Consider the following 26,881-nt stretch of genomic DNA (forward strand, 5'->3'; position numbering starts at 1 on the left):
TAATTACATTTCTTTGTTTACAATACAAGTTAAAAGAAAACATATGCAGAACGGTTGTACGTCAAAACGCGCGCAAAATTTCGCGCCACTTTGGGCCCAGTGCGAGTGATCAAGGTACGGATTGCGGTTAGTTGTGCTATTCAGCGTTGAGCGCTTTACTGTGCCGACCATTTCGAAGGAGTCCTTGTGCCACTCATAGGAATTACCGTGCGTCAAGGCAACGCAGTAGCCATGGTGCGAACGAAGGCGGACGGTGCCAGCCGAGGTAAGTATGAGCGAGCTGTGGTTGCTCTGTGTTCGCAGAAAAGGCGGTTCTCGAACAACAGCGTGTCATGTCTCTTCCGCAGTTGTTGGTGCGAAGTCTTTCAGGAAAACTGTGAGCAGTCCCGCAGCTGCCTCCAGTTCCAGCTCGCCTACTTCTCGAAAGACCAAAGGAGGTATGTGGCCCGATATGCGGCGGAAAAGCTCGCGGTATTGTGTAGCAGTAGGTTTGTTCGATTCAGAAAAAGGTGCACAGCGCCTCAAACGAAAAAGTTCAGTGGGTGCCGGGCTGCACCCACTCGCTGCAAGGTTCAAGGGTGCAGTGCACCACGGCGGCACCTTGCCTTGCACTCCATTCAATCTAGCATGGGGGTGCAGGGTGCACTGCTGCACCTCGGGGAATCAAGGGTTTAGGTGCAGTGCACCGTGAATAGGTGCAGAAGGTGCAGAGAAACTTGGCTGAATCGAATAGACCTAATGTATTGCTTCGTTGATATCTGCATAGTGATGGCGCGAGTACGAGAGAAATCGCATGACATGTAAGCGCCGTCATGTTTTGTTCTCGCGTAGAGGTTTTAAGCGTTTACTGTCGGTAGCACGAGCGTTAATGTAATAGTACGAGTCTACGCGCCTTCCGTTTTCGTGGCGCGGTTTCTGCCGGTGGTCCGTCATATCCACCGGCCGTGGTATTCGAAACCAGATCAGAGTTATGAAATGATACTTTTCCTTCGATTCTATTCGTTTCTTATCACCCTTGACAGAGTGGCCGATTGCAGAGACTTGGCGTCGTGCCAATTAGCGATGCAGTGCTTAAGGAACGGAAAATGCACACTGTTAAGACAATGCAGCCCCGGCTCACCGGTCGATATTGCCGTCATTTCAGCAGGTTACGCGGTACTTTTTGCCCCTCTCCAACGGATCCCTGCTTACGAACGTTTTATCTCATTTAGTTTAATAGCATTCTAGGCCCTTTCCGTCGTGTGCCCGTCTCCGACCGTTTTCCCGCCAACTTGGGTCACCTAGGGTCGCGTCATATTCACCCTTTTCGCGGCGATCCCGTGGGCGCTGCCATATTTGATCACGTGGCCGCGCGTCCATTGCTTGCCTCAACAGCCTCCATATTTACAATAGGCGTTTATTACACCGGTGCGGCATAACAAACCTGTTTCGCAATATCGTAGACGATGACCGGGAGAATGACACGACACGAAGCTTTGGCCAAGCTTCAGAGAACATGCAAAAGCGCTTTCGCAGCTGATTAGGCTATGTCCAAACGGGGGAGCAGTGCATATGGTCCTTGTTCTAAAAGCGGGCTAAATATGCATTCCAAGCCATCCAGATTTTCAGCTTACGAATTGAATCGGGATTAGTGTATTATGCTCTTCATTCAGTAGTTAACAATATTTCGAAGCAACAGCTTGTCACGTTTCTGATTCTGTAAGTTTCCTCGGTGCTGTTGCTACACGATTATTTCCACCTAATCGCTCGCGGGTGTGCTCAGTTCCGGTAGATTTGTTTTTGCTGCGCATAAGATTTGAAACGTAGCTGTTTTGTGCGTTGCAATACCTTGTAGCAAAGATGTATTGTCGCTAGCAACTCGCTTACTCTTGTGGACCGTCTCGAAACATTCGGCTTTGACCATTCGTGTGCTATCGGTGTAGCCAGTCATTGTGTGTATATGGTGCACACATTCATGCCCATTCTCATTGACACATTAAACAAGTGTTACTCACTCTTGCCAACGTTCCAAGGCTGAAGCACTTTCTTTGAAGGTTAGCGATACAACGCTGGCAGATGAGCAATATTCTGTATACTTGAGGAAAGCCATACATCTTGAAGTGCCAGTAACACGCACAGACAGTTGCAGCAGCGGTCCGTGAACTTTACGTTCTTAATATGCCAGTCACAATTTTTTCAACCAGCTACTACTGCACATGTCTTCAATCCAGCAAGATTGAAGCACGGTGCATTAGCAAAAACTCAGTTGCATTTCCGACAGCTGGAGATGGTAGTGGTTTCGTATTTGTGTGCGGTCTTGAAGCTACGTGCAGCGTGCTGACGAAATCACAATCTCAGACAAATTGCTGACTTCGTGGCGGTGTGAACGACACAGGTATTACAGTCGTAAGCACCAGCGCCAGGCTGCATATACGAAACAGCCTGTTTGTGCAATCTGTTGCACATTGCAGCCACATTAAAAATACTGGGTAATAGTGCCGTTGTACCACTCCGCATCTGCAAAGTATAGGCAGTGTCCTGCATAAAATTTTCTAGCTGAAAATGGTTCAGCAACTTGTGCATTACATGCTGTTCGTCACATTTGAAAAAAAAACTCGTTTGATTGGAATCTGCATTAAAGTGATGTTTTGGTAATCAGTGCACACAATGGCAGTTTTAAATTCTGCTCAGCCATTATTCAACTGAGTTTTGTTCATGTTTCACAATTTTAACAACCTCAACCCCTTATGACAATGTGCTCATGTTGAAGCTCTCAAGCTAGGACCTTAGCACTGGACAAAATACATCTGCCTGAAAAGGCTGCTCACATTGAACTACACCACCTTTCTTGTTCACACAAGTACATACAGCAATGCATTCACAAATGCAAATTTTTTCACATTTCAGATAAGTATGGCGGTGGCAATGCCTACTGCCCACGGCCAACCCCACCCTGGCAGAAAGAAATTTCTGGGTTCCTCGTGAAGACAAGTGCCTCTGAAGATAATCGAGAGCAGCCATCTGAAGCGGCGACTAGTTCCGATACATTTGACAGCAGTGCAAGTGGCAGCTCATCTTCGTAGTTGCTGCCTCTCCTGTTCTATCATGCTGCAAGTCATATCTCCTATTTGCTGTACATATATGCGAAGAATTGTGAATAAAGAACACTTCAGACATCTGCAACATTCTGCATGCTTTCAGTTTATTCTCTCACCACTCACACAAAGCAGAAACGGTCTGGAGTGACTGAAGTTCACTGAACTATCCTCGTAAGAGAAGGATGGGAGGAGGAGGGAATGGATTTTACTTAAAATTTATATGAAATAAAAAATTGTTCAGTATGCAAAAGAAACAAGATACAGCTTTCTGCCACACACTGATTATCACAACAGCTTGCATTTGTGTGTATGTATACAAAGTTCAGCTTCAATACAAGGCTATCTGTGTAGCATAATTGATGCAGACCATAAGAAGGATTTTCAGAAAAACTTTTTTGATCTGGCTTCCATCTCCCATGAACTTCTCATGCCCAAGCAAACTTTCCCTTCCATTACATCTTTGGCTTGCCACACAGACTATAACGAGCACTACAACCAGCGAGGGAAAAGACAGCAGCAGCACTGCCCAAGGCAATGCTCCTTGGAGAAAAATGCTTTGAAACCACCACACACTTCACTTCAGGGGGACAGAAAGTGTGTTGTGTGTGCACCACAATCTCGTCCACTGAACACTTTATCCCGCTTTTATTAAACGAGGGAATATGTTTGTGGTCAACACAAAATGTTCTACTAAAGCCAGGCACTTTTTATTGTGCAATCTTTAGTCTTATTGATAACATTCAGCAAAAGTGTAGTAAACAAAACGGTTGGCTGGATAGCTTCCCAAACGTCTACAGCTTTCAGATATCGTGTCATTAAAATCAAGGCATAAGCATGCTGAAACAGCAGAGTCTGTGCTATCTAAAGAAACAATTTCACTAACAGTTGCCAACAGAAGCTGGCTGCCTAATTTTTTTTTTTTTACAAGGACTCACTAAGTCACATCCATCCACCTTTTGTGATAACTTGCCAAATGCCCTGCATCATCTCGTCTTTTCTGTAGAGGGGCAATGCTATTGCGGCTGTCTGAGCTCGAAGTATCACATCCGCCTATATAATAGTCATCGATCGGACTCATTTAATAATGTCCAAAGGGAAAGGAAATAGTGTCATGGTAGGGCCCATCCCATGCCCCAAAAACAACAGCAGAAAGAGCAAGTCCATACGCTTTGTAACTCTGGGCAGCTTGTGTGGCTGCCTGGGTGACGCACTGTGGGACCACGCATGCAATGCAATGAAACAATCAGAGACAAAATAAAGAAATCCACCGGTATTGCATTGTTCCAAGCTACAACTATTTAGAGAAATACCATGCAACCAAGACCAGACATGGGAAAAAAGAAAGGTGATGGGAAAGGAACAAACAGAACAAAAGGGTTTAGAAATTTAAAAGCATTTAAAGCACAGCATAATTTGTCAAACTAGAAGCACTGCAAGACAGACGAGTTTGCCACATCGCTTCTGCCTATCGGATTGTGCGCTGATCGATGCAGGTGAATTCAAAGCGAAATGAGCAAGAGTAAGAAAGCACACATGCATAAACACATTCACGGAGGCAACAAGTAATATACATATGGGAGAGCAGTGTGCATGAGATCAAAAACCATTCATTCTAGTGTGAAAAGGCAAAGCTAACAAGGGGGGGCGGGGGGGGTATTGAAGACACGACACGCGCATGATAATCAGGCGAGAGTAAGCTGTGCCTCAACAAAATGACTAAGTACCACGGCAGAAATGACATGCTGAAAAAAATGAGAAGGGAAAGAATGGAATAGAAAAAAAAAAGTTTCAGAAACCACCAGATTTAAGCTATATTTTAACAATGTCTTCAATGCCATTCCTTTGCGTCACTGCCAAGGCTGCAAAGGCAACAAATGGTCCGCACACAGACGACTTCCGCCGTCTTTTTTACTAAAAGTGCTGTGAGAAGACGCTAACAACTGTGCTTGTAACATGCCCAGATAAAAGTGAAGACAAGAATAAAAGAGCGGGAAAAAAAAAAAAGCAGCAGCATCTCTTGTTCCACCTATTATGTTTCTTTATGTACAAGGCAGCAGAGATAAATGTATTATACACAGGGAGGAAAAAGGCGCACTCCATTACAGCAATGACATACATGGCATAGAATTAGGGGGGTGGAGGGGAGACAGAAAGACAACAAGAGGCTGTCGTCACCTCTGTTGACTGTAATAAATCAGGATATTATTCTGATGCCTATGACCTTGCTGTTCTTAGCTTCCAACACTCCTACGAGTCATTGTTTCCTTTAACCTGATTATTACAAGAAAAAAGAAACCTACTCAAAACAAAACACAAAAATAAACTAGGAAAGACTGGTACACAAAAAGATTTCACAGCAAGAGGAAAGAAAGAACAAACTATTCTTTACAATTTGTACACTGTTTGTGGGAAACAACACGCAAAAGTCTTTTTTCTTTTGTGTGTGGGGGGCCAGGCGAAGACCCTCAAACACTGACCCTCTCCGTTCCCTAACTTCATCCACTGCGAGCACGACCAGCAAGCTCCTTCAGACATGCACAGCTTGCCTTGTCTTTCTTTCATAATTCTTCCCTGCATTTGTGCTTGACGATCACTACTTCCTTGTGCAACCACCACTTTGCTGCGACTTGACTGTTCACTCCTCACAAGGATCTGCACCAGGGATGCGCTCTCACTCGATAAGAAGGCTGCGGTGTCATGTGCCAGCTACCAAAGGATGTGACGTGGCTGGGTGAGAGGCAACACTGCTCAGTTTTTTAGCTTAATGGGAAAAATTTATTTTTTCCCTCCCTGCTCTGCTCAAGTGACCGGGACTACGTGTACTCGCATGTGTATTCAGCATGCACATTCATCAACATGCGCTTGTAGGTACACGATGTAAGACGTAACAGAGGTGAGAGGCATGCAAAGGGGCAGAGGCATTGAAACAAAAACCTAACTCGCCAGCGAGCCACAGTTTCTGTCGGAACCAAAGAATGCAACAAAGGAAGAGGGAAAAAAAAAAGCACTTAATGAACAAAAAAGAGACCTCTCTTAGGCCAGGTGGGCAAATGGAAGGCAAGACAGCTGGAAAACTGTCATCCTCCGAGGCAGTATAACACAAGTTTTTGGGGCCTCTCTCAAGTGATCCAGATACACCCATACACGTACATACAAGAACATCTGCACTGCTGTGAATTTCACTTGCCAGCTCTTTTCAGCAACTGCAGTTGCAGCAGAGGAGGAAAAAAAAAAAAAAAAAACAGTGCCACCACCTCCAGCACACCACTGTTGGTCAAGTGTTACGCATTCACAAGACAACTGGCAACTTACGACACCACTTGTCCATGGGTGTGTAGTAACTGGCAAGACACGTCACCTGGATAAAGAAACAAAACGGGAGAGTGGGGGAGGGCTTGGGGAAGGCCCACTGACTTTCAACACTGCCATTGCACAACAGCCCTAGCAACAGTTGGGCCACTGTGAACACCTCCATAGAGAAAAAAATAAAGGAAAACTGCCTCCTGTCTCTTCACCATGCGAGTAGGACTGCACACCATGTCTGACACAGCAGCAGTGCGCGCCCCCCCCTCCGAACTGACCAAGCGTCAAAAGAGAGATTGGCGACGAATGGCCACCCTTCTCCTCTTCAGCAATCCGGGTGGTTTGAGAGATGTGGTGGGGAGTGTCCGGTATAAATAGTGCAGTGCCATCAGAAGGCTGAGGACGAGATGTGTGGCGCACCAGCAGCCGCTGTGGCATGCGGGGGGGCAGCAGCACAGGGCACACTCTCCTTGGAATCGGAAGGGGATGTCCAGAGCAGCGTGGCCTCCTGGTCCGGTGTGGCCGAAGCCGCCAGGGCCAGTCACTTTTGGCGCCCTATCTTTTTTTTCTTCTTGAAAAAGCAGCAGCACCTGGAGCAGCCAAGGTGGACAATGATTAGCTTCAGAACTGCTGTGGGCAAAATTGCCAGGGAATAACAACTGGTAGGCGACCTATAGGTAGTTTACAGACCGTAACCAACCCACTGACCTTAGTGCACTTATTTACGGGATAAATAAATTCATTCAATGTGATTTAATAGCTTGAACGTTGTAGCTCAAGCAAGATGGGACAAATTAAAAACCTACTGAGCCACTAATTTGTTGCGAGCATTGCGTTCAGTGTGGGAACAACAGCGGCAAATTTGTAGTGAAGAAAGCCCCTCTTCCTATGGTGCATTTTGCATGTTATGAAATCCTTCCTGCTTTCTCTTGCCACATAAGTGGTCTAGTTTTCCCTTTCCTTCTGTCTGCAAAAGGCACTGATCTGATTCCTATGATGCCACAATTAAACTGTCAACAGCAGCACATGCACATTCAATGCTCTATGTTCATTTGGATGATATTCAGGGTAATCATTCTTTAATAAAAAAATACAATGCAGGAAAAATTAACTTATAAGAAAAATAGTCTGCATCTGGCACCAATTCTGCAACAACGTGACACCCTATTCACAAAGAGGGCTGGCCCGTTCTAAAGCTCTTTCCTGACTGGAAATGGCAGAGCATAGTGCTGCCCCTTAATTGAATAATGACGATGTGCTTCAATACCCCTCGGCGATTCCTACGATAGCAAGTTTCTTGAGCAACACAATTTCCCTGCAGTGCATTTGTGTGACCCCATGAGCAGCTGGTTGCAAAATATTCACCCTGGAATCTTTCCTTTCGGGGTGACCACTTCATTTGAGGGACGGCGTTGTCCACTTAACAGCCTGTAAGTGCTCACGACTAGGGGCTGTATCCAGTCACATTAGACAGACAATTGGTTAAGCCGGTGCACAGAACACCCATCATCACAGCGACGTATTGTACCAGACTCGTTGAAGTGAGACGTAGAAGTGAAAGAATATTCCAATGTGATGTGAAAGTATCTGCGTGTGATCAATACAGGTACACAGATTCAAAGAGCAACACCAGCATGGCTGGAATACGACAACTCACTTGGTATCTGAGACAACCTCCACTTCGACGGGTAATGCGATGGGTGTGTTGGAGTGGCCCGTGGTGGGGTCGTCATTGGCCAGGTCACCATTGGTAGAGGAGACAACCTGAACCGATCCCTGGGGCACGCCACCTGCCCCGCCTCCCTGATGCACCAGCTTCTCGGCAAGCAGTGTGTTGCCCGCCTGCCGTGGGTTGCTTTGGTCCAACCATGCATTCTTCTGGGGGTTTGACTGCAGGCACACAGAGGCAAGCATCCAAGGTGGTACTCTCAACGCTGGCACATGTCTCAAATGTTGATTCACTGAATGAGGCACTAGGCAACAACCGTACAATAACAGAGAATGTGCACATGTATGTACATGTGTGCAAGGAAGGAATTACAGCGAACACCTAGAAGATGGTACAGTAGCCACTAAAACTTTTGAAGCTAATGTACAAGTGACTAGACCTAGCATGGGCACTGACTGGAAGGATTTCTGTGGCATTCCAGGTGGTGTGATGCTTGAAAGGAGACGAAAGGTAAATGACATATTCTTGTGTATGGGATGCACTGTATGTAATGGGAGGAAAAAAAAAAAAGCATTTCTGAACTTATCGGTCTACAGGCCACACAGCCGTTTTTTAACTGTTGCGCTATCTCCGCATGGTATCGGTGCAGTACATAGAGGCATCACGTATGGCGTGTCGAGCTTCTCTTCAGTCTGTTCCTTGCTTTTGCAATTGACAGTCAGAGGCAAGCTAATTGACTTAGACTTTCACTACGACTTTCACTATGACTTTCACTACTGTAGCTATACACTCACGTGCTGGCAATAATAAATACCAGGCAAAGCTAAAATATAGGCTTCCCAAGGTCGTTGCACACAGCAAGTGGCAAGCATGTCAGGTGTGCATTTATTTGATGTCTTTTCTGTATGGGCTGAACCTTAAGAACATGGACCAAATTTGAAGAAAAACAAGTGAGGTCCTTGGACAAGTATGTAGGACATTATGTGGAGTTGAAGTGCTGGATCATGGGGTTTGAAAGACCTGCATATGGCATATGAAACTCCTGTGTGTTTATATACTAGTATGCATGACATAATTGAGTGTTGGCACAAAAGCTTGTCAGTTTAAAAAAAATATTGAAGCGTTAAGTCTGATATAGGCAAATGATGTACAAAATTGGGCCATGTAGCTCAGACTTACACTTCCGTATAGTTTTCCTTTTCTACTTTAAACACTTTCTTTAATAAAGCCTAAAATTTAGACGGACCACCTCACTACAGAAGAATCAGCTGCAAGAACAGACATCATTTGCAAGAAAAACCAATGCAATCCATTCAGTAATTGAATATTTATGTAACTTCTTAGTTACACACCCTACGGCATATTTTCTAACCCTGATTTTTCGAACATGCCCTATAATCCAAACCCCTTTCACCCTATATTGCGAATGTATAAGGTTTTCCGAAAGTTCAGGAGGTGAAGCCCTTCGCTGTCGGATGTTCTGGACAATAAGCCGTGAGTGCAGGACTGAAATAGTATTATTAGAAGCCACCACCGCTATTTGGATTATCCCGCTGCCTTGAACCACTACTTCTGTGACTTGCAAGTTGAGATCCTGCGCGGGGATAGAGGTGTCTTTTCGCGCCTCACCCTCCAGCTTGTGCCTTGTGCTTAGCTCAATCTCAGGGCACCGCCGTGGCAATGGCAACATGGCAGACACGGTTAGTGTGCTGGAGCTAATTTCCTGTGCAAACCATACTTCTCCCTTCTGGAGTAGAGTTACCACACGAGCATACGTCAGCGGGACGCCGTCTCATTGGACTGATTGGAAGTAAGTTTTCATCACATTTCCTTTTTTTCCCCAGCACACGATTGTGCAGCTTTGTGTGTTTAGTGAAAGTACTGCTTTACTATGCAATAACGTGACACTGCTCTGCAAGGAGAGGCACAAGCTATGCGTAGAATGGAGCACACAGGTCCACAACCCATGCCAAGGTTCACAGAAACATCAGTGTTTTGCAGGCACATTAGTAGTAGCCTGTCACACATTAATTCTGACGATATGACCATATTGGCCTAAGAAAACATTTTTCTATGCCCCTCTTTCGGAGCTTCCTTAAGAGGTTAAAAAATAAAAGGCCCTGGTAGCTGCAAGCACCAACAACTTTCACCAATTTTGTGCAAGTGTGAAGTTAAATGTAAATGACATGCCAGTCCCAACCCAACCCAATGCACGTATTCACAGGCTTACGAAAAAATGAAGTCGAAGACCCCAAGTGACAGTTGCAAACAGAACTCTTTGATACCAGCAAGATGGCACAGGTTTCCAAAATAGTTGGGGAGAAAAAAAATAATTTTACTCATGTACAACCCATAGTCAAATTTTAGGAGGTGAAAATGGCTGTCTGCAAGCCCTGATTAGCTGAATCAAGCTCTAATACGCTGACATTGGTTCACTGTGTACTAGGTCGTGCTATTCATATAGTCACATGCGTGAATGGTGCTTTTAGTTTGTGAAGACATACAGAAATAATATAATATTAATAGTAAAAGGTCCTCAGGTTTCTATTTGCACAGTAGCCCTTTTTAATCTTACTGCAAAGCTTAAATAAGAATATCCACTAAGTACATGAGTGATGAAACAACAAAAAAGTCATAACATACAAGTATGCAAAATGGCATCATTTCAGATGTATTGGCACACACTAGTCATTAAGTAATTTTAACTGGTAGAATATGGATATATGCACATAAACACACCCGCAGATGCAGATGCACAAACATGCAAAGGTACCACCAAATATGCAGAAGCAGTGTTAGTAATTGAAAAACTGAAATAACCTTATTGAATTAGCAACGAATGCGGCAAACGCTGTCCTGCAGCATGCAAGGTCATTCAGAACCACACCAACCAATGCAACCAGTCATTGTGATGGCTGTACCCACCCTTTGAGACAGTGCCATGCAATGCCAAGGAAAGACTGAACAAGAAGAGAGACGGACCGAGAGACAGTGGTAAACTAAGCATGAGGGGATGAAGGGGAAAAGTTTCGCTTGTTTGGCTGCCTTACCCGGGCATTGGTTGTAATGTGCCTTTCCCTGTTTGGGGAAACGATGACCTCCTGTCCTGTCTGGAGGGACCCCACGGGGGTTGACTGAAACGGCAGCAAAGGAGGGAGAGAGAGAAAAGGGGCAGAGGACGAAGGAAAGGGTAGAGGAACGTCTTTATGCAGTTCCCCCACAGGGACACATGGACAATCTACACTAAAAAGCGCTAAATCGGAGACTGCAAACAGTGCTGCTACGCAGTGACATAGCCAGTTGCGGGACTCGAGCGATTTCCCAAGTAGCTCTAATGTTTCATACTACAAAGAAAGCCAGGGCCAAGATTGTGCAAACATCTTGCTTTCCAAATGTTCGCTTGCCCTCTCGTAATTCACTGTGCGCCATGCTGATGAAAGCGTAGCGCCTGGCAATAGCAAGAGGGCAAGCAAACATTCAGAAAGTGAGATTCTCAGGCGATCTTGCCTGAGAAGTTAATCATGTAGAACTGTATATGAAGCCTTCCCTATTCAGCCTCAACAGACATGCTCTTGGACAGATGAAGTTTGCTCCAAGCAAGCAGAGGTTCTACAAATACAACCTAGGAATAGGGGTGTAGAACACAGCCCGTTCCTTAATCTCACATTCATGTGTACATCTTGGCACCAGAGCTGCTCTTCAGAACAATACTTGGGAATGCCAATACCACCACATACTGCATATATCCAAAAGTGGAATTCAACTAAGAGCAAGCTGTTGCTGAATAGCATCCTCCTTTGTCCCGTTTAGAGCTGTCACACATAATTTCCTTTTTAGCCTACGGACCCATAGTATCATACGACAGTAGGCGCACTTCATTCAAGTTCTTGCTTCTGCTGAGCCAGCCAATGTCAATGACTCTGGAAGAAATATGCTTCTCCACAAAAATGCCATCTCTGTGTTGCACAATGTAGCAACTGGTTTGGACTGCACCAATTGCCTTTATATATATGAGACGACAAAAGAAACCTGAAAAGTATATTAAAACAATACAAGGAAACATGGCGAATGTGACCGCTATCAACCAAGTCAAACAAAAATAGCCTTAGAAAATTTAATCAGTGGTCTGTAAAATTGAGGTCCTCAAACACTGCTGCAACTATGGTAAAACCTCAACACATAAAAATGCACAAACTTGCAAAAACAAGATTTAATGATGAATCTTTCTTTCACAACTTTACCATATCAGTGGACAAACACTACATCAACCGGCCGAATACAGTAATACCATAGAGTAACATAGTAAACAACAGCAGCAGACACTCGAGCCGTTTCGCGGCCGAGCTATGGAGCTTCGCCGATTCCGCTAGGTGGCAGCGCACATCGAGAAAAATGCGGCTGCGGCTAGCAGCTTGACAGGCGGCACGACCACTGGGCATGACCCACCACGTACGAAGCCTAGTCAGGTAGTGCCGCCGGGCTCTTTCTGAAAAAGGCACCTTAGCATCGTTGTTGGGTTCTTCTGCCAGTGTCTGCTTCGTCGCCGTTTCATGGTAAGGCAACAGCAAGTTCTTTTGCGCGTTGTTAACGACTTATTCTCTTCGCATTTCGTTGTGTTTCGTCGCATTTCGTCGTTCATGCGACTAACAGTCGCATGAACGAGTGATGGCGACCTTGAAGCCATGAACAGCTGCTGCCCACTTGCTACGCTGACTTTCATTTGGCATTTTCTTTTTATGTGCAGCAATGAGCGGTGATGCTAGCGATAACAGCAATGCGGCAGCGTCCGAACTGCGAGGCACGTTCGATACAATGACGAAGTTTGAAAATAAAATGGTTTGTTAAGAAATGCAGCCGATGAACACATGCCGTTCGGGCCAGATAGCTTTAGAATACGCGCAGCGACTGCTGAAAAAGTATGGCGCTCTACGTTTGCAAAAGAAATGTAGCTATTTCTAAAGCGGTAGATGTGCAATATTTGCAGAATGGCAATAATGCATTCTCTCTCAGCCTCTGTAGCAGGCTATGTGCGCTTGAGAGTTGTTAGCTGTTCTGCATCGGGCTGAAGATAAGTGTTTTCATGTTTTAATTGTGTATGGAGTCGTTACCACCGTAGAAAGTTCCTTGTTTCTTAGCATTCATAACAGTGCTTTTGTAACAAAAAAAAAAAAAAAGGCATTACATGAAGGAAAGCAGCGTCTCCATTATAAAGCTTTGCAGGCTCCAGTATTGCTTACCTTCTGTCTGTCATTCTGCATATTGCAGGAATCTCCACCATTTCCTCAAAATACACTGTACAGCCAAAGGACATCATGCATACTCAAGGGCAAAATTACAAGTATCAGAAGACTATTGCAAGGCTTCGGAGACAGCAGGTGAAGACCCCCGACACAAAGTGCTTAATACCAGCTGTTTAATGACGGACATACTGGCTTACACATTCGAGATGAGGATGTTGGTGAGTGCTCAATTATTTTTGCAGCCATTTTATTTCAGCACGCAACCATTCACATAATTTTGTTACCCTAATTCACCCTCCCTGGCAGAATTACAAGAAAAACGTCATATCTTTTTTTTTTCTAAAACAACCCAATTTGTAGCAAATTAATTGCTGTCGCGTATGTTACTTTTTTTTTCCTTATCTAGATAGTTGCAACACATCTGCCATGTGTTTTGCTTGTGCAAAGTTATTGCCATCACGCCATTAATTTCCGACTATTCTCCATTATACCGGTGTCACACGACCCCTTTCGATCGCGATCAAGTCCGATCCGGATCGAAATTCTCGACTCCTATTGGCTCCATCGCACAGCTTGCACAAAAGAACCAATTGCGACAGAGAAATTCAAATCGGATTGGGCTTGATTGCGTGTAAAAGTGCGCAGTGTGACACTTGTATTACTCGCATTTCGCTGTTTCTTCCTGTTTTCATGTACAACCTTACAACCTCTTACAACCTTGCTGCAATAAATTGTTGTCTGCTATTTTCGTGTTCTTGACTGTGCAGCAAGTTTATTTATATTTAAGGAACACGGCACATTTATTTACGATACACCTTTTGGCGTGAGTTGCTCTAAGTTACAGCTTGAAACAGCAAATATAAATTTAAATGTAACTAACATATGTGAAACACTTTTGTGCGCTCGTTGTCGCAACATATAAACAACGGCGCAAGTGCCTGCATGAAATCACTCAACTTAGGCAAAGGTATGGGTGACCAAAAAAATTAAAATAAAATACACGAAACAAAATTGAAATTAGGGCCTCCGAGATTCGGCGACGTGCGCAACCGTTTTGGAGGCTGGTGCGTTTCGCCGATTCCGCTAGGTGCACCGAGAGCCAAAGTCGGCCGCAGGCGCCTATGGGAGTGTCCACTCTTTACGTTTACTATGTTACTCTATGGTAAAACCTCGTTGACTCGGACCTCGTTAATTTGGACGCGCCACCTGGTCCCGTCAAACATGAACATAACCCTGTGACACGAAACTACCGTTAATTCGGACATATTTCGTCGTACTTCGAATAATTCGGACAGTTGGCAGAGCGCAGAGGCACGTGAGGCATATATGATTGGGTGGCACTAGAAGGTGTTCAAATCGCACCGCTAGCGATGGCGTCTCCGATTAACGTGCGCCGATTTCAAAGGCCATGCTTGCATGTGTTGGGACTGCCAAAAGGCCGGAAATACGTCAAGGCCGCCATGTTTATTTTATTGCTACATAATAGACAAACCTATGTCTCAAAAAACATGGCGGGAATGAGGTACTTCTGACATGACATTCATTTGAGGGATCACCAGCAGTTTGTGTGCAGGCGCGAGCAAGAGCGAGCGTGAGAGAAAATATCTGGGGGCATTTGCTCCTTGAATATGACTCTGCCTAGGCACTAAAGTGGAGGTTTCTTAGCGTGTGTTGTAGCATTTGTCGCCTGGACATGCAGGAATTACGGAGTGCGGTCCAGTTTGTTTACGCTCCACCGCTGTCTGCCCACGCGTTGAGGCAGTGGGCCTGGATGGACGCCCCATTTGGTGATCGCTGTGTGTGAAGGGGAAAGGTTGTGACTGGTGTTGTTATAAGCCACGGGTCGCTTTTTTCATCGTGACAATAGATTGCATTCTTTACAAGCACTGCTCCAGGAGGGCACATGTAACCCGCAAACGGAGGCCTCAGGAGAGCACCTGAGGTTATAATAAGAGCAGGTGGCTCAGGATCTCCAGGGCACCCAAGGGGTAGCAGGGGGATCAAAGCTGGAAGCAGGGCGGCCTGTGGGTTGGGGCCGCGGAGGCCGATAAGTGCCATGGGTTGTTTCTATAAAAAATTGGCTGCCGATCTTATACACCCCTGGCACGCGCAGGCTTCGGTGAGCCAACACCCACAGACCAGTCCGGGTTCTAGCTTTGGTGTCCTGGAGGCGCCGCCAATAATGGAAAATAATGACACGTTGTTACAATTAGAAAAGAAATAAAAAAAAACATGATTGAATAAATATAATTACGTCCAGCCGCCAACTTGTGACGCTAAGTTCAGCACTACTGTGCCCCGTCTCTTCTGCAACACCAGTCAAAACTTTGCCTCTAAAGGTACATCGGACAGACTTTCTCGCACCTGCGGCACTAGTGCTGAATTGGTCATTGTCACTGGCGGTCTTTCAGCCACTTGCATTCAACTGCGGTTGCTAAGGCGCTCTGGATTTTCAATATATGCGGCCCGGGTTCTACTACGGTCACTACTGCTCCCACACAAACATCTGTGGTGTTATTAACAACGTACTTTGCCGCAAGGCGCGAGAAAGCTATGATCTGCCACAACTGACTTAGCACGAGCGCCGCAGGCGCGAAACAGTCTGTCCGACACCGCGGTTGCCAAATGATGCGTCAGCGCCCGCTGCTTCATCTATTTTACCGCGCCAGCAGTCCGAGCGTAAACAAACTCTACTACTCTCCGCAATGCCGGCACACCTAGGGACAAACGCCTACATGTGCTAAGAAACCTCCTCTGTAGTGCCTAGACAGAGCATTATTCAAGGAGCAAAAGCCCCCCGATTTTCACTCTCGTGCCCGCTCTTACTCGTGCCTGTGCACAAACGGCTGGCGATCCCTCAAATGAACGTCTCGTCATACTTCAGGCTTTGTAGTTGCTTTTGGCACTTGGCACTACCTCTGCATCGCTATGGTTATCGGCATGGTAGTTATCGGTCTATGCTAGCAACCCTAATCTATACATACATGTTTTTTTCTTTATACTGCTGTCCGCCATTTCAGACGTTGTCTTTTGCTTGTGCAGTTGTGTGGTTGCGGAGTTGTGCAGTTTCTTTTCGTTGTCGTTTTTATTGTGTTTATCTGTTTGCGTCAGGTGCGTGTGTGAGGACAGCGGAACTTTTTTTTGGGTGTGTGCTAAATTTTCTTTGTGCTTTTCCTTTTTCCATTTATACATTGTTTTTTTTTTTATTTCTTGACATCATATGTACCTGTCACTTCTTTGCCGCGCCTAGCTGCGCCGCGCCACCATGTGTTCTCGTGCCCCACTGAAGTGAGTGAAGTATGAGGCGAAGGATTTGGCAGCGAAAGAAACATTGAAAGCTGGGAAGGCAGGGTGCCTTGACAAATCATAATGAATAAATTCAACATGAAGAGAAGCACGCTCTGCCCGTATGACAGCGCCAAGTTCTCTGACACCAGGAAGAGGCTACGAACGGCAGCGCACCTGAAACTTGAAGAAGCGTTGTTAAGATGAATTGCCGATTCGCGCGACGCACAGCTGCCTTTGAGCGGCCCCCTTATCTGTGCACAGGCCGAAGAGTACGCGCTGAAGCTCAGCATCGAAGACTTCAAGGCATCGGAAGGCTGGATCGATCGATTCAAGAAAAGACACGGCCTGGTCTTCCGAAGCATGTGCGGCGAGAAAGGGGCTGTGAATGAAGGCACTGTCGAAGATTGGAGGGCCGAATTACCCGCATGCCTAGATGATTATGATGCCTGCCACATTATTAACGCAGATGAGACCGCCCTCTTCTACAAAGCTTTGCTGGATAAAACCACCACATTTAAGGGGGACTCTTGCATTGGCAGTAAATGAAGCAAGGACAGAACAACAGTTTTGCTGGCTGCCAACATGACTGGCACGGAGCGGCTACCGCTATTGATAATCGGCAAAGCAGAAAAGCCGAGATGCTTCAAAAGCCTAAAGAAACTTCCCATAGGCTATCGCTCGAATTGAAAGGCGTGGATTACCACAATTACCACAACCTTCGCGAATTGCGAACGTTGTGGGTTAGGTTCCCTCCTGCGGCAAGTTGTTTTTTCATACTTAAATTTTTTTTAATGTTCTTTATTCATTTATTAAGCACAAGTAATTTCCCCTATGTTTTCCTTGGTGTTAGTGTTTGTTGGCTTTTTATGATACGTCATTTTTAGAATTTTAGAATGAATATTGTCAATGCCACATGATGTATACACCTTTAAATTGTGTATTAGTCATATTAATCATGCAGCTTACTGTCACCATAGGTAATCTGTTAATAGTCACTGCTGATGTTGCGGTAAAATGGGTTTGTAGTAACAGAAAGAGAAATGACTGCTCTGACTTGTTATAATGCACAATTGTGCGTGGCTGAAGGACTGATACACATATGCAGACTTGCTCTTTGCCAAGTGAGACTAGAAGCAAAGGAAACTTACTATGCTGTATGATTAAAGAGTGCAGGAAACATTAAACGTGCTTACCGTGCTGAGTAAAGAAGACTGCAGGAAAGATGAAAAGAGCTTTGGAAGTAACAGGGAAATGCATGACAAAATGACACGTCCGTCCCATAAAACATACTTCTTGTGCACTAGCACTGTGCTCTGCCTTATTGTTCTGCAGAACGCGAGTATCATTAGAATCTGGAGTATGTAAGGGTCAAATCAGTGCAGTAACAACTGTTACTGTGAGTGCTATGCGACAGCATCTTTCTTGACTGCCTTTGAGAGGTATTGTGCTAATCCATGTTAAATAAGTCTATGCTCAAAAAACACCAGAGAGACCATTACAGTAGAACCTCGTTCATACATTTTGGAAAAAAGAAATGAGAAAAATGTATGAAACAGGAAAGCACGTACGACCTGAAGTAAAAAAATCTACACACTCAACAATTATTGACATCTACGTAATGCAAAGCATTGCGCGGTTCGTTGCGGCACAAAAACGCGATGCACGTCGAGCTGGTGGTGCTCCAGTGGCCCGCAACGCGTTTTGTTGTTTTGCTATTGTGGGGTGTTTGAACTAGGAATAGGCAAGAATCAGATGTATGCGTTAAGAGACAAAGCCGGCAATATCATTACTAATATGGATGAGATAGTTCAAGTGGATGAGAAGCGAAACGTGACACCCACATCACGCCGCCTACAGCAGAGAACCTCCTATCACCTACTCAAAGCATGCATTACACTACCAATGGCAGTACGCACCACACGCTGTACAACAGATAGGTGAAGATGCTTATTGCAATAGGTTTGGCGGCGATAGCTGTGAATGCGGCGTGTGGCAACCCAGGTAAAGATTTGCTGCTATCAGATAAGAAATTGTGCACGCCGTTATTTTCACGTGAGACAGGCAGCTATATACTGTTTTCAATAGTGCATGCCTCGCACCTTTTCTTGCTCACAAGGGATCTAGTGGCCGGAAAAGATATTCGATCACAGTCTGCAGCAAGGAACGGTGGCGCGTTTTGGTTATCTCCTATTAAAAGCGTGTGCTACGCTTCCGATGGCACCGTGCTGTGAAACAGATAGGTGAAGATGCTCATTGCAATAGGATTGACGGTGATAGCTGTGAATACTGGGCGCGACGACCCCGGAGATTTGCTGGTATCAAAATGAGAAACTGAGTGCGCGCCAATGTTTTCGCGGGAGATGGGTAGGCAAGTATTGCGGTGAAGCTACCCCGGTGGGCAACTATATACTGTTCTTGATCGTGCGCCTCACACATTTTCTTATTTACGTGGGATCTAGCTGCTCAAAAACGTATCATATGATCGCAGTTTGGAGACGTACTGAACGTTGGTGATGAAAAATAGTGTTTTCCGGGAACGTATGAACTGGTAAAAAATGAGGTTAGCTCTATTGGGTAATTTTTTTTTTTCCTCGATTGTGAACGTTGGTGCCGGGAAGACAGAGGTAATGGGAAAGTGTAGACGAGGTTTTACTGTATATACAGAAATGAAAGAAGAGGTAACATCGATGTGTTCCTCCCAATTTCCTAATTTAGAGCATGGGAACCCTTTTTACACCTGCTCATGATGGAGTTATGAAGTCTTGCAAGCTGAAAGCTCTGTCATAGATATCGGAGTAAAGCTATGGTTGAGGTTTTTGGAGGGGACAAAGTGGAAGTTATTACAACACAGGTACTGAACATTCAACACAATGTTTAACACAATGCCACGCACCACAGTACACCTCTGTGCCAGCCTATTACAACGGCAATCACTGCTACACTTTAAAATTAAGTGGCATTGCCATATTGTAGTTTTCACTTTGGCTGTGGTTTTCATCATGGCGATGCTTCGACTTTTTTTGAAGCAAATTTAATTCATACCCCATTGGACACAAAGAAATGTGCATAGAGCGCAGTGTGTCGCTCAAGGAGCCAGATTTTTCCAGTTAAGCCACAATCATTTGCACTTAAATTTAGCACAGACAAGACAGTCGGCAATAAGTGCTGTTTGGTACAATCTATTGATGCTGCGACAGTGTGCTCTCTTGGGCTTAAATTTAAATACATTCGGTTGCAACATTCTTTGACGTTACAGTGGCACCATCTGCAGTGACTACTCCAACTGAAGGAAAAGGGGCTTACTTCGATCTGGCAATGCTGAAGGCTACATGCATATTTCAGTTTTCTAAGGCACACACAGATGCTAAAAAGTTAATGATACCTTTTAAATGTTCATTCTGAGAATTCAGGAGCAAGCATGCTCTTAATAATTCTATTAATTTGTCTATAATGCTCCATTATGAAGTGCAATTCATAATGGGCTGTGTAGTGACAGACACTTGCTAATGTAGCAAACAGTTTCATCTGACATGAAAATATCTTTGTTACATGCTGATATCAGCGAAAAACACTGCACTTACTTTGCTACATCTGATAATTTGTTATATCTAAGTTTGTTACATTACTGTGCGACTGCACTGGGATGCCAACACTGTTTTGTATTGGTGAAAAAGGCAGTTCATTATTCAAAACTACTTGAAAATTATGCTATATTCGATTTGCTTTTAACACTATTTAATTCGGTCTCAAAAATGACTATTCGCACATCACTATCAGGAACCATCGCATTGACTGAACAAAGGTGTGCGAACAAGTTTTCCGTGCTGCTGGCAGTTAAGATAATATTGCTTTTCCCTTTAATATTTTTCTGAGCGCACAATTATGTGGGCATATACAGTTAACTCCACATAAAAAAAAAGGGAGGGAGGAGCCCGTCCTTCATACACTTGCACACAATATTTTACCCAGAAAATACAACAAGAAATATAGCAGGAGGCATTTTGTACTATATAAAAATAATGTAGTATTACCAAAAATCAGAGCATAACACAAATGCAAGCAGATCTTTCCTTCATCCACTGTTTCAACAAACCATAAATGAGATTCATGCTTGTCATCATGTATATACTTTTTATATACTTTAGGGCTCATGTGAACACATCCTGCGTTAGAGAACCAGAAACCACCAGTGACTGTGCCTGGCACATAAGCAGAAAGATGTCACTTGAAGCTTGGCAGGTAATGATGCACACAAATTACGCACGCTAGCACGACATTACACACACCTGTCAGTCTATTCATTTAGCATAAAGATAGCAGCCCTGCTTCCACGGAGCTCGGCCTGATGTAAGCTTAATTTGAAATAACCAGCTGTCTAAACATGAACCCCTTCATTCTGTGGGCAAATTACACATGCAAACACATCACCGGCTTACATAGTAGCTGCCAACGAACGCCACACATCAGCAATGCTACTGCAGTTCCACCAGTGCCCTCGATGGACCAAGGCCACTAGAGTGACAAGCAAGCTTTACAGTGCTGCTATCCTTCAAGAAGCTCAAGCTGGTCTCCGCTAATCCAGCAGAAGCCCCGAGTGACAAACCTGGCTGGAGTTTTCCGCATCAGAAGGAAGCGCATTCCTCAGTGCCTTCAGCTGCATAAAGTTTTCCGGCTGAGTCATGTACCGTGGCATAAAGGGACAGAAGAGAGGGAAAAGACAGCCATGCAATGGTGGTAGTCAGCTTGTAAAAACACGCAGCACTGATAAGCAAGCAGCGAAATTCATTTAATTCGAGTGACCTACCTTGGCCGCACAATAAGCTGGCTGTTTGAAGGACCACATGTCTCTTATTTATTCTGACTCCAGAAAACCAAGGAGCCCAGTGTCTGCCAAGCAACACTTCACTTAGCAGGGTGTCATTGCAAATGAATGTAAAGCTTGTTCATTCTAATGTAACAATCTAACTTTTTTTTGCTTTACCAAATCTGTCTGAATCACAACCAGACTGAACAGCATGTGTCTATATTCAGACATTCAGCTAATACAGTGATTACATAATTTCAGTTTTAATTGCAGCAATGCAACTTGCAGAGTATTTAAAACATGTGCATTGTGCCCTTAGTCTTTTGCTGTTGTTTTATGTGTAATATTAGTTTCATAGCTGCAGACAGCTGAAAGCACAAAGATAAATAAACCTTGGTCATCACAAATAGCATTTAAGTCATCTGTATGATTTATGCTAGCAGTCAAGTACTGCATAACTCATTCTGAACTAAGCATACCTTATTATTTTTTGTCTAGTGTTCAACTGAAACCAAGAAGGCTGCTCACAAAGTGATACACACATGCGAAGGTTGATGCAACAGGATTGCTATAAAAAGACGTCTTACGGCGAGACACTGCTCAAGTGCAAATGGCATTGTACTTGCAAAGATGATCGGTCTGAATATGCCAAGCTGTACATTCAACAAACTATTAATATAAACATTTTGTCACTCTATGTCCACACAACTCTTTTCTGCAGCACTGCCCAAGCTACTAGGAAACAAAGTGCACTAGCACAATGCGATGATGTGCAGTGATACTGAAATGGAAAGAAATAATGACAACGAAGCACTTCTAGTCATTTTTTCCCTCTACTTCCAACAAGTCTCTACATTCCCTATCCTCAAGGTTGCTGAAACAGCAAGTACAAGGTGCCATGATGTGTTCCAGCTAAGTTTATATTTTGCTATGAGTTTATGAAAAAGAGGGTGAAGGTAGTGTGACAGCTACATGGCACACTACAGTGTTTTCAAGTGTTAGAGGAAAAGCAATGCTGAACCACAAAACTCAATCAGCACTGGAACAAGATAACCGAAATTGGCTCACCATCTGTTTCCCCGTCCAGTCAAACTCTCCATCATCAACGTAGCCCTTGCGCTCGAACAAGTCATGAAACATTTTCCTCAGGTAGTCATAGTCAGGAGTCTCAAAAAAGTCTAGCCGCCTGACGTACCTCAAGTATGTGGCCATTTCTGAAAGAAGAAAAAAAGAAAGTGAAAAAGGCCAATGAGTAAGCAAGGAGCAACTGCCACCTAGGTGCACTGCAATGTTCTGGGCCCAAGGTGACAAAGGCAATAAGTTACAGTGAAAGAAGGGCAAGTCAGAGAATAGCTGAGAGCTGAGGTTGTGGCATGATGTTTCAGTGCAAAATATAGTTTATATATATGTTTCACAGTAGTGTCAGGGTGTCTACCAAGTTGACATTTCCGAATTCCCCGAGTTCTCCATGTTTTCCCTGATCACCTTTGCGAAATTCCCTGAATGAGCCAGAACCTTGTTTTATGTCAAGACAGGCTGACACCATTTTGCCCGATGCTGTCCCTCTTTAGTAAGCATGTTGAAACAAAAAATGACTTAATCCCGTTTGAATTGTAAGGAGTAATATCTATTTTATTCAAAAAGAAAGCAGAAGGAAGATGTTAGTAAAATGCACAGCGATAAATATGGTAAAACCCATTCCAAATTGAGTCAAACATCTTCAAATACGAACGAAAAGGAGATGCATACATAAGTAAATATTTTGAATATGAGCCATTCCTATCAACTGACAGCAAGCTCATTGGTATGAGACCTGAACTTTGTCGCAACTAAGATTCTCTCTCAGCAGCTGGGAAGTCAACCTCAACTGTCCTGACATACTCTCAGCCCGTACACAACATCTCAGTGTTTGGTTTCACTGCTTTAAAGAGTTTCTTTTTTTTTTTTGTTTGGATGAGGGACGCCTGCATCTCCGTGTCAGCCAACATCTTTGTTTTTGAGCTCAAGCTCCTTCAAAGAGGCGGCGGCACGCTTCCTCTCCGTTAATTCTTCAGTGCGTCGGTTCGTTCTGTTCTCATCCTCCTCCTCCCACGCGTTCACCTCATGGATCATTTGAAGCATCCTTTTGGTCAGTTGTACAGTCAACGTCTGATTTTTCAGACTCCCTAGGGGCCGCGAAAACATCCGAAAAATCGGACAGTCAGAAAAAAATGAATGCATGTCTTTAACTGCCCTTAAGGGCTACAATTGCCACAGGCACGTTCGAAAAAGCTCTTAAGGCCTGCCAGTACACTTATTAGGCACATCAGTGCTGGTACTGTGACAGAAGCCGCAGGTGCACGTGTGTATAATTAAGGAATACATACACATCCCGTGACAATTGCCCTTTCCCACGCTTGTTATGCTTTGCCGCGTAACACTGCTGTCCTGAGGCGAAGCTAACTTTCAAAGACTTGCATTACGCGACGCGCTGTGCTCTGTGAGCTTCGAAGCCAATCGCGAGGATTACAAAGGCAGAGTCGGTGCCATTGCTGACAGCGGCGAATTCTTTCAACGAAAAACATGGCACCGCACGACAAGAAGCTTAAAGGGACACTAAAGGTTACCAGAAACTCAAGTTAAAGTGGTAGAGCAATGTTCTAGAACGTCTAAGGCGTCAATATAATCGCGAACAGAGCTTTAGTAACCGAGAAATTGAGGTAAATGCATGACACGATTTGAGACCCCCCAGCGACATTCCGGTACTAGCCCGATGACGAAAGGTCTCCTCATAATTTGTGTTACTAATACTCAACTACTCGTATTAAAAATATCATTTCATTCGATTATAAGCCGGAAAAAATGCTACTTGTCTACGTCTATTCGATTCTAGAAAAAATAACATTTTGACGTTACCCTTCAGTAATATGGGTGTTCGAAAGGTTTCGTTTTCGCTCGACTCTGCGCCGCGCACGCTTTGGAGTTTCAGTAGTTTCGTTATCGCGTCGTGCTGTGAAGGTTCTGCTCGCGAAACTTTCATTTGGAACAAGCAGCGAGAATGCCACGTCCATGTGATGTCGTGGGAAGCCCTCGTTGCTTTCCCGCTCCGGAGAGCCGGTGTCGAGGCCGCCGTCGTAGTACGCAACGACGCCGGCAGTGCGAGCCCTCAGAAGCAGGTCGCGCTCGTCGGTGCTCAAATCGCTGAAGTTGAGCCCACCATCGCGAGCCAATCTGTCGGTGTCAGGGTCCATTGCGACGAGCGTCGAAGTTAGCGTCATAGAATGAAGTACCAGCTTATGGGCGTCTTGCGCTGGAGTGTGAGGTATAGTAGCGGCGCCTGGTGGCGGTGCGGGAAACGACATCTGGGTCGTGCCAGCTTGGGTCGTATTGAGCCCTGGCTGTGGCGAAGCACGTTTCTAGGCCGAGTTTTGCGTCGATTCGCACATTTTTATGCCCTGTTGCGAGTGCGAAAAGGCTCGTCGCTTCTCATAGACCACGCCGACCACGCTGCGAGCTCGCTGCAGCCTATAGTTTAACGAAAACGGACTCTCCGTGTGCCGTGGGACGTAACGTGGGACGTAATTCGTTTCTCCTTCCGTTAGCCACCATACTCCCGCTTTCGCTCTGCTGTCGGCTCTGTCTTGGCTCTGTTTCTGGCCGCGCGTTCGCGTTTTGCGCAGAAAAGCCGTAGCGCCGTCTGCGGACGCCGTTCTACTCACCGATGGCGCAACGTCACTATGAGACCATGATGTCAGTTCTCCTCGATCGGAGGGCGGGCGATTTGAACTGCGCTAGAGGTACGCGGACGCTTCAGAACGCATTTTCTCTTAAAATAAGTCTCTCCTTGGCACGAAACAAGCGTTTCGAGGTTTCTGGGATGGTATTTCAACAGTCCACGTTGACTTAATAGTAACCTTTTGTGTCCCTTTAATAGCGAACGTAGAAGCAGCTAGGCCTAACGTTGCCGCGGTGGCGGCTACAGCTGCCAGCGGATCTGCGTGCGCCTGCGGCGGACGAGATAATCAAAATAGCTTCGGGGGACGAGATAATCAAAATGGCAGCGGTGGTAGATTTGATTAATGCCATTTCAGACCTGCAGTCAGGGCAATATACCTTGACTATATGGAGTACGTGGTGGTGCCGCAAAGCCGTGCGAATTATCGGGCATGTCAGAAAAATCGGGCATCTGGAAAATGAGTCGGTAACTGCTCTGGGACTATCCCGTGCCAATGACACGGCGTCAATGACGATTCGTTGTGATTCCTCTGTTACTGCAGCCAGCATTAACAAGACTTTCGTTCCTCTTCAATAAAGTTACAGACAGCTAATTTTCCCTAATAGAAGCACAAATTCCCAGAGTTTTCCCTGAGTATTTCCATACTATTCAAATTCCCTGAGAATTCCCAGCTTTCCCGGTTGGTAGACACCCTGAATGTGGCACCACAATGATCTTAAAGGGACCCTGAAATGGGTTTGACGATTTTGTACAAACATACTGAGTCATTAGTGTAGGTTCTTGTGATCATTATTTAATGCATCGAAGTGCTCTACATAAAGCCTGTAATTTATTATAATGTTTGAAAATTTAGATCGCTACTGATCGCAGCACAACACTCGGCTGAATTTTCAGCCGCGCCTGACCACTTGACACAAGTTGCCCTAATGATGCTAGTAGGGCAAAGTATCCAATTGGCTGCTCAAGGCATGTCATTAATAATTTTGCCAACCTTATGGTGAACAAAAGTTGCCCGTAATAGTTCAAATGTCAGTGAATTTGTTTCTATAAAAAGCAAGTAACAGAAAGAGAATGTACAAGGACAATTTCTCGCTACACTTGAGCACTTCCGGCACAAAACAAATGTCATCTATTTGTGTTACAACGTGCTCCGTGTTGACGAGAGCTCCGCGGTCAGTGTTGATCTATATTTTTTTCACAAGCACCATGGTTCGACCTTGTTTTGTTGTGGGCCGCAAACACAGTGACTGGCAATATGTCAAGCTGTGACATTGCATCCCTCTGCAAGGTAGCAGACGAGTGGAGTGGCCGCAGCGCACCGGACTGTCGCTATCTGATCGGCGCCAGGAATTATGTGTTTGCGGCCATCACTTTACACCAGAGGATTACTACTACAATATTGTTTCATGTGTCCAGTATTTGGGTAAATGCAAGTGCAAGCGGACTGGGTCTGGCCGTTTGACCGTGCTGTTTCACAGGACGAGCAGAGCTGCAAACCTAAATGGTCTGCACGGTGCAGCCACCTGGTGGCACAGAGCTCAACCAAACACAGTAGCAGTAACGAAGTGTATTCTTCTTTGCTGCTGGCATAAATTTTTTGCACGAGCGTAGTCATGAACACATTGTTTTGTAAATGTTTAAAATTTTTTACGCTTAGAGCAACATTAGCTCTTCCTTTGGCTGGTTAAGCTCCGCACCACCAGGTGGCTGGACTGCGCAGACAGATCAAGCTGCTTACATAGGTCTACGCTAAAGCACCTTCATTAGCTTGAGTTTATGCCTCCA

At 44.9% G+C, this 26,881-nt stretch overlaps 2 protein-coding genes across 2 annotated transcripts in view; one reads left to right on the top strand and one right to left on the bottom strand.

Annotated features, from left to right (window-relative positions):
* The first annotated feature begins 63 nt into the window (after nucleotides 1-63).
* On the top strand, nucleotides 64-3,162 carry LOC142571579 (PCNA-associated factor-like). The gene is made up of 3 exons (XM_075680050.1): nucleotides 64-265; nucleotides 348-437; nucleotides 2,887-3,162. Exons 1-3 carry the CDS (start codon nucleotides 232-234, stop codon nucleotides 3,060-3,062), a joined length of 300 nt encoding a protein of 99 aa, XP_075536165.1. The 5' UTR covers nucleotides 64-231; the 3' UTR covers nucleotides 3,063-3,162.
* The window catches only part of gish (casein kinase I gish), a 78,569-nt gene continuing 54,847 nt past the window's right edge, over nucleotides 3,160-26,881 (bottom strand). The window contains exons 7-10 of the mRNA XM_075680048.1: nucleotides 22,450-22,595; nucleotides 11,100-11,183; nucleotides 8,038-8,270; nucleotides 3,160-6,970 (exon numbers count right to left, since the gene is read on the bottom strand). Coding sequence (XP_075536163.1) covers nucleotides 6,922-6,970; nucleotides 8,038-8,270; nucleotides 11,100-11,183; nucleotides 22,450-22,595 — 512 coding nt within the window. The 3' untranslated portion in view covers nucleotides 3,160-6,921. The remainder of the gene's footprint in view (nucleotides 6,971-8,037; nucleotides 8,271-11,099; nucleotides 11,184-22,449; nucleotides 22,596-26,881) is intronic.

The sequence above is a fragment of the Dermacentor variabilis genome, chromosome 2 (genome assembly GCF_050947875.1).
Source record: "Dermacentor variabilis isolate Ectoservices chromosome 2, ASM5094787v1, whole genome shotgun sequence".
Lineage (NCBI taxonomy): Eukaryota > Metazoa > Arthropoda > Arachnida > Ixodida > Ixodidae > Dermacentor > Dermacentor variabilis.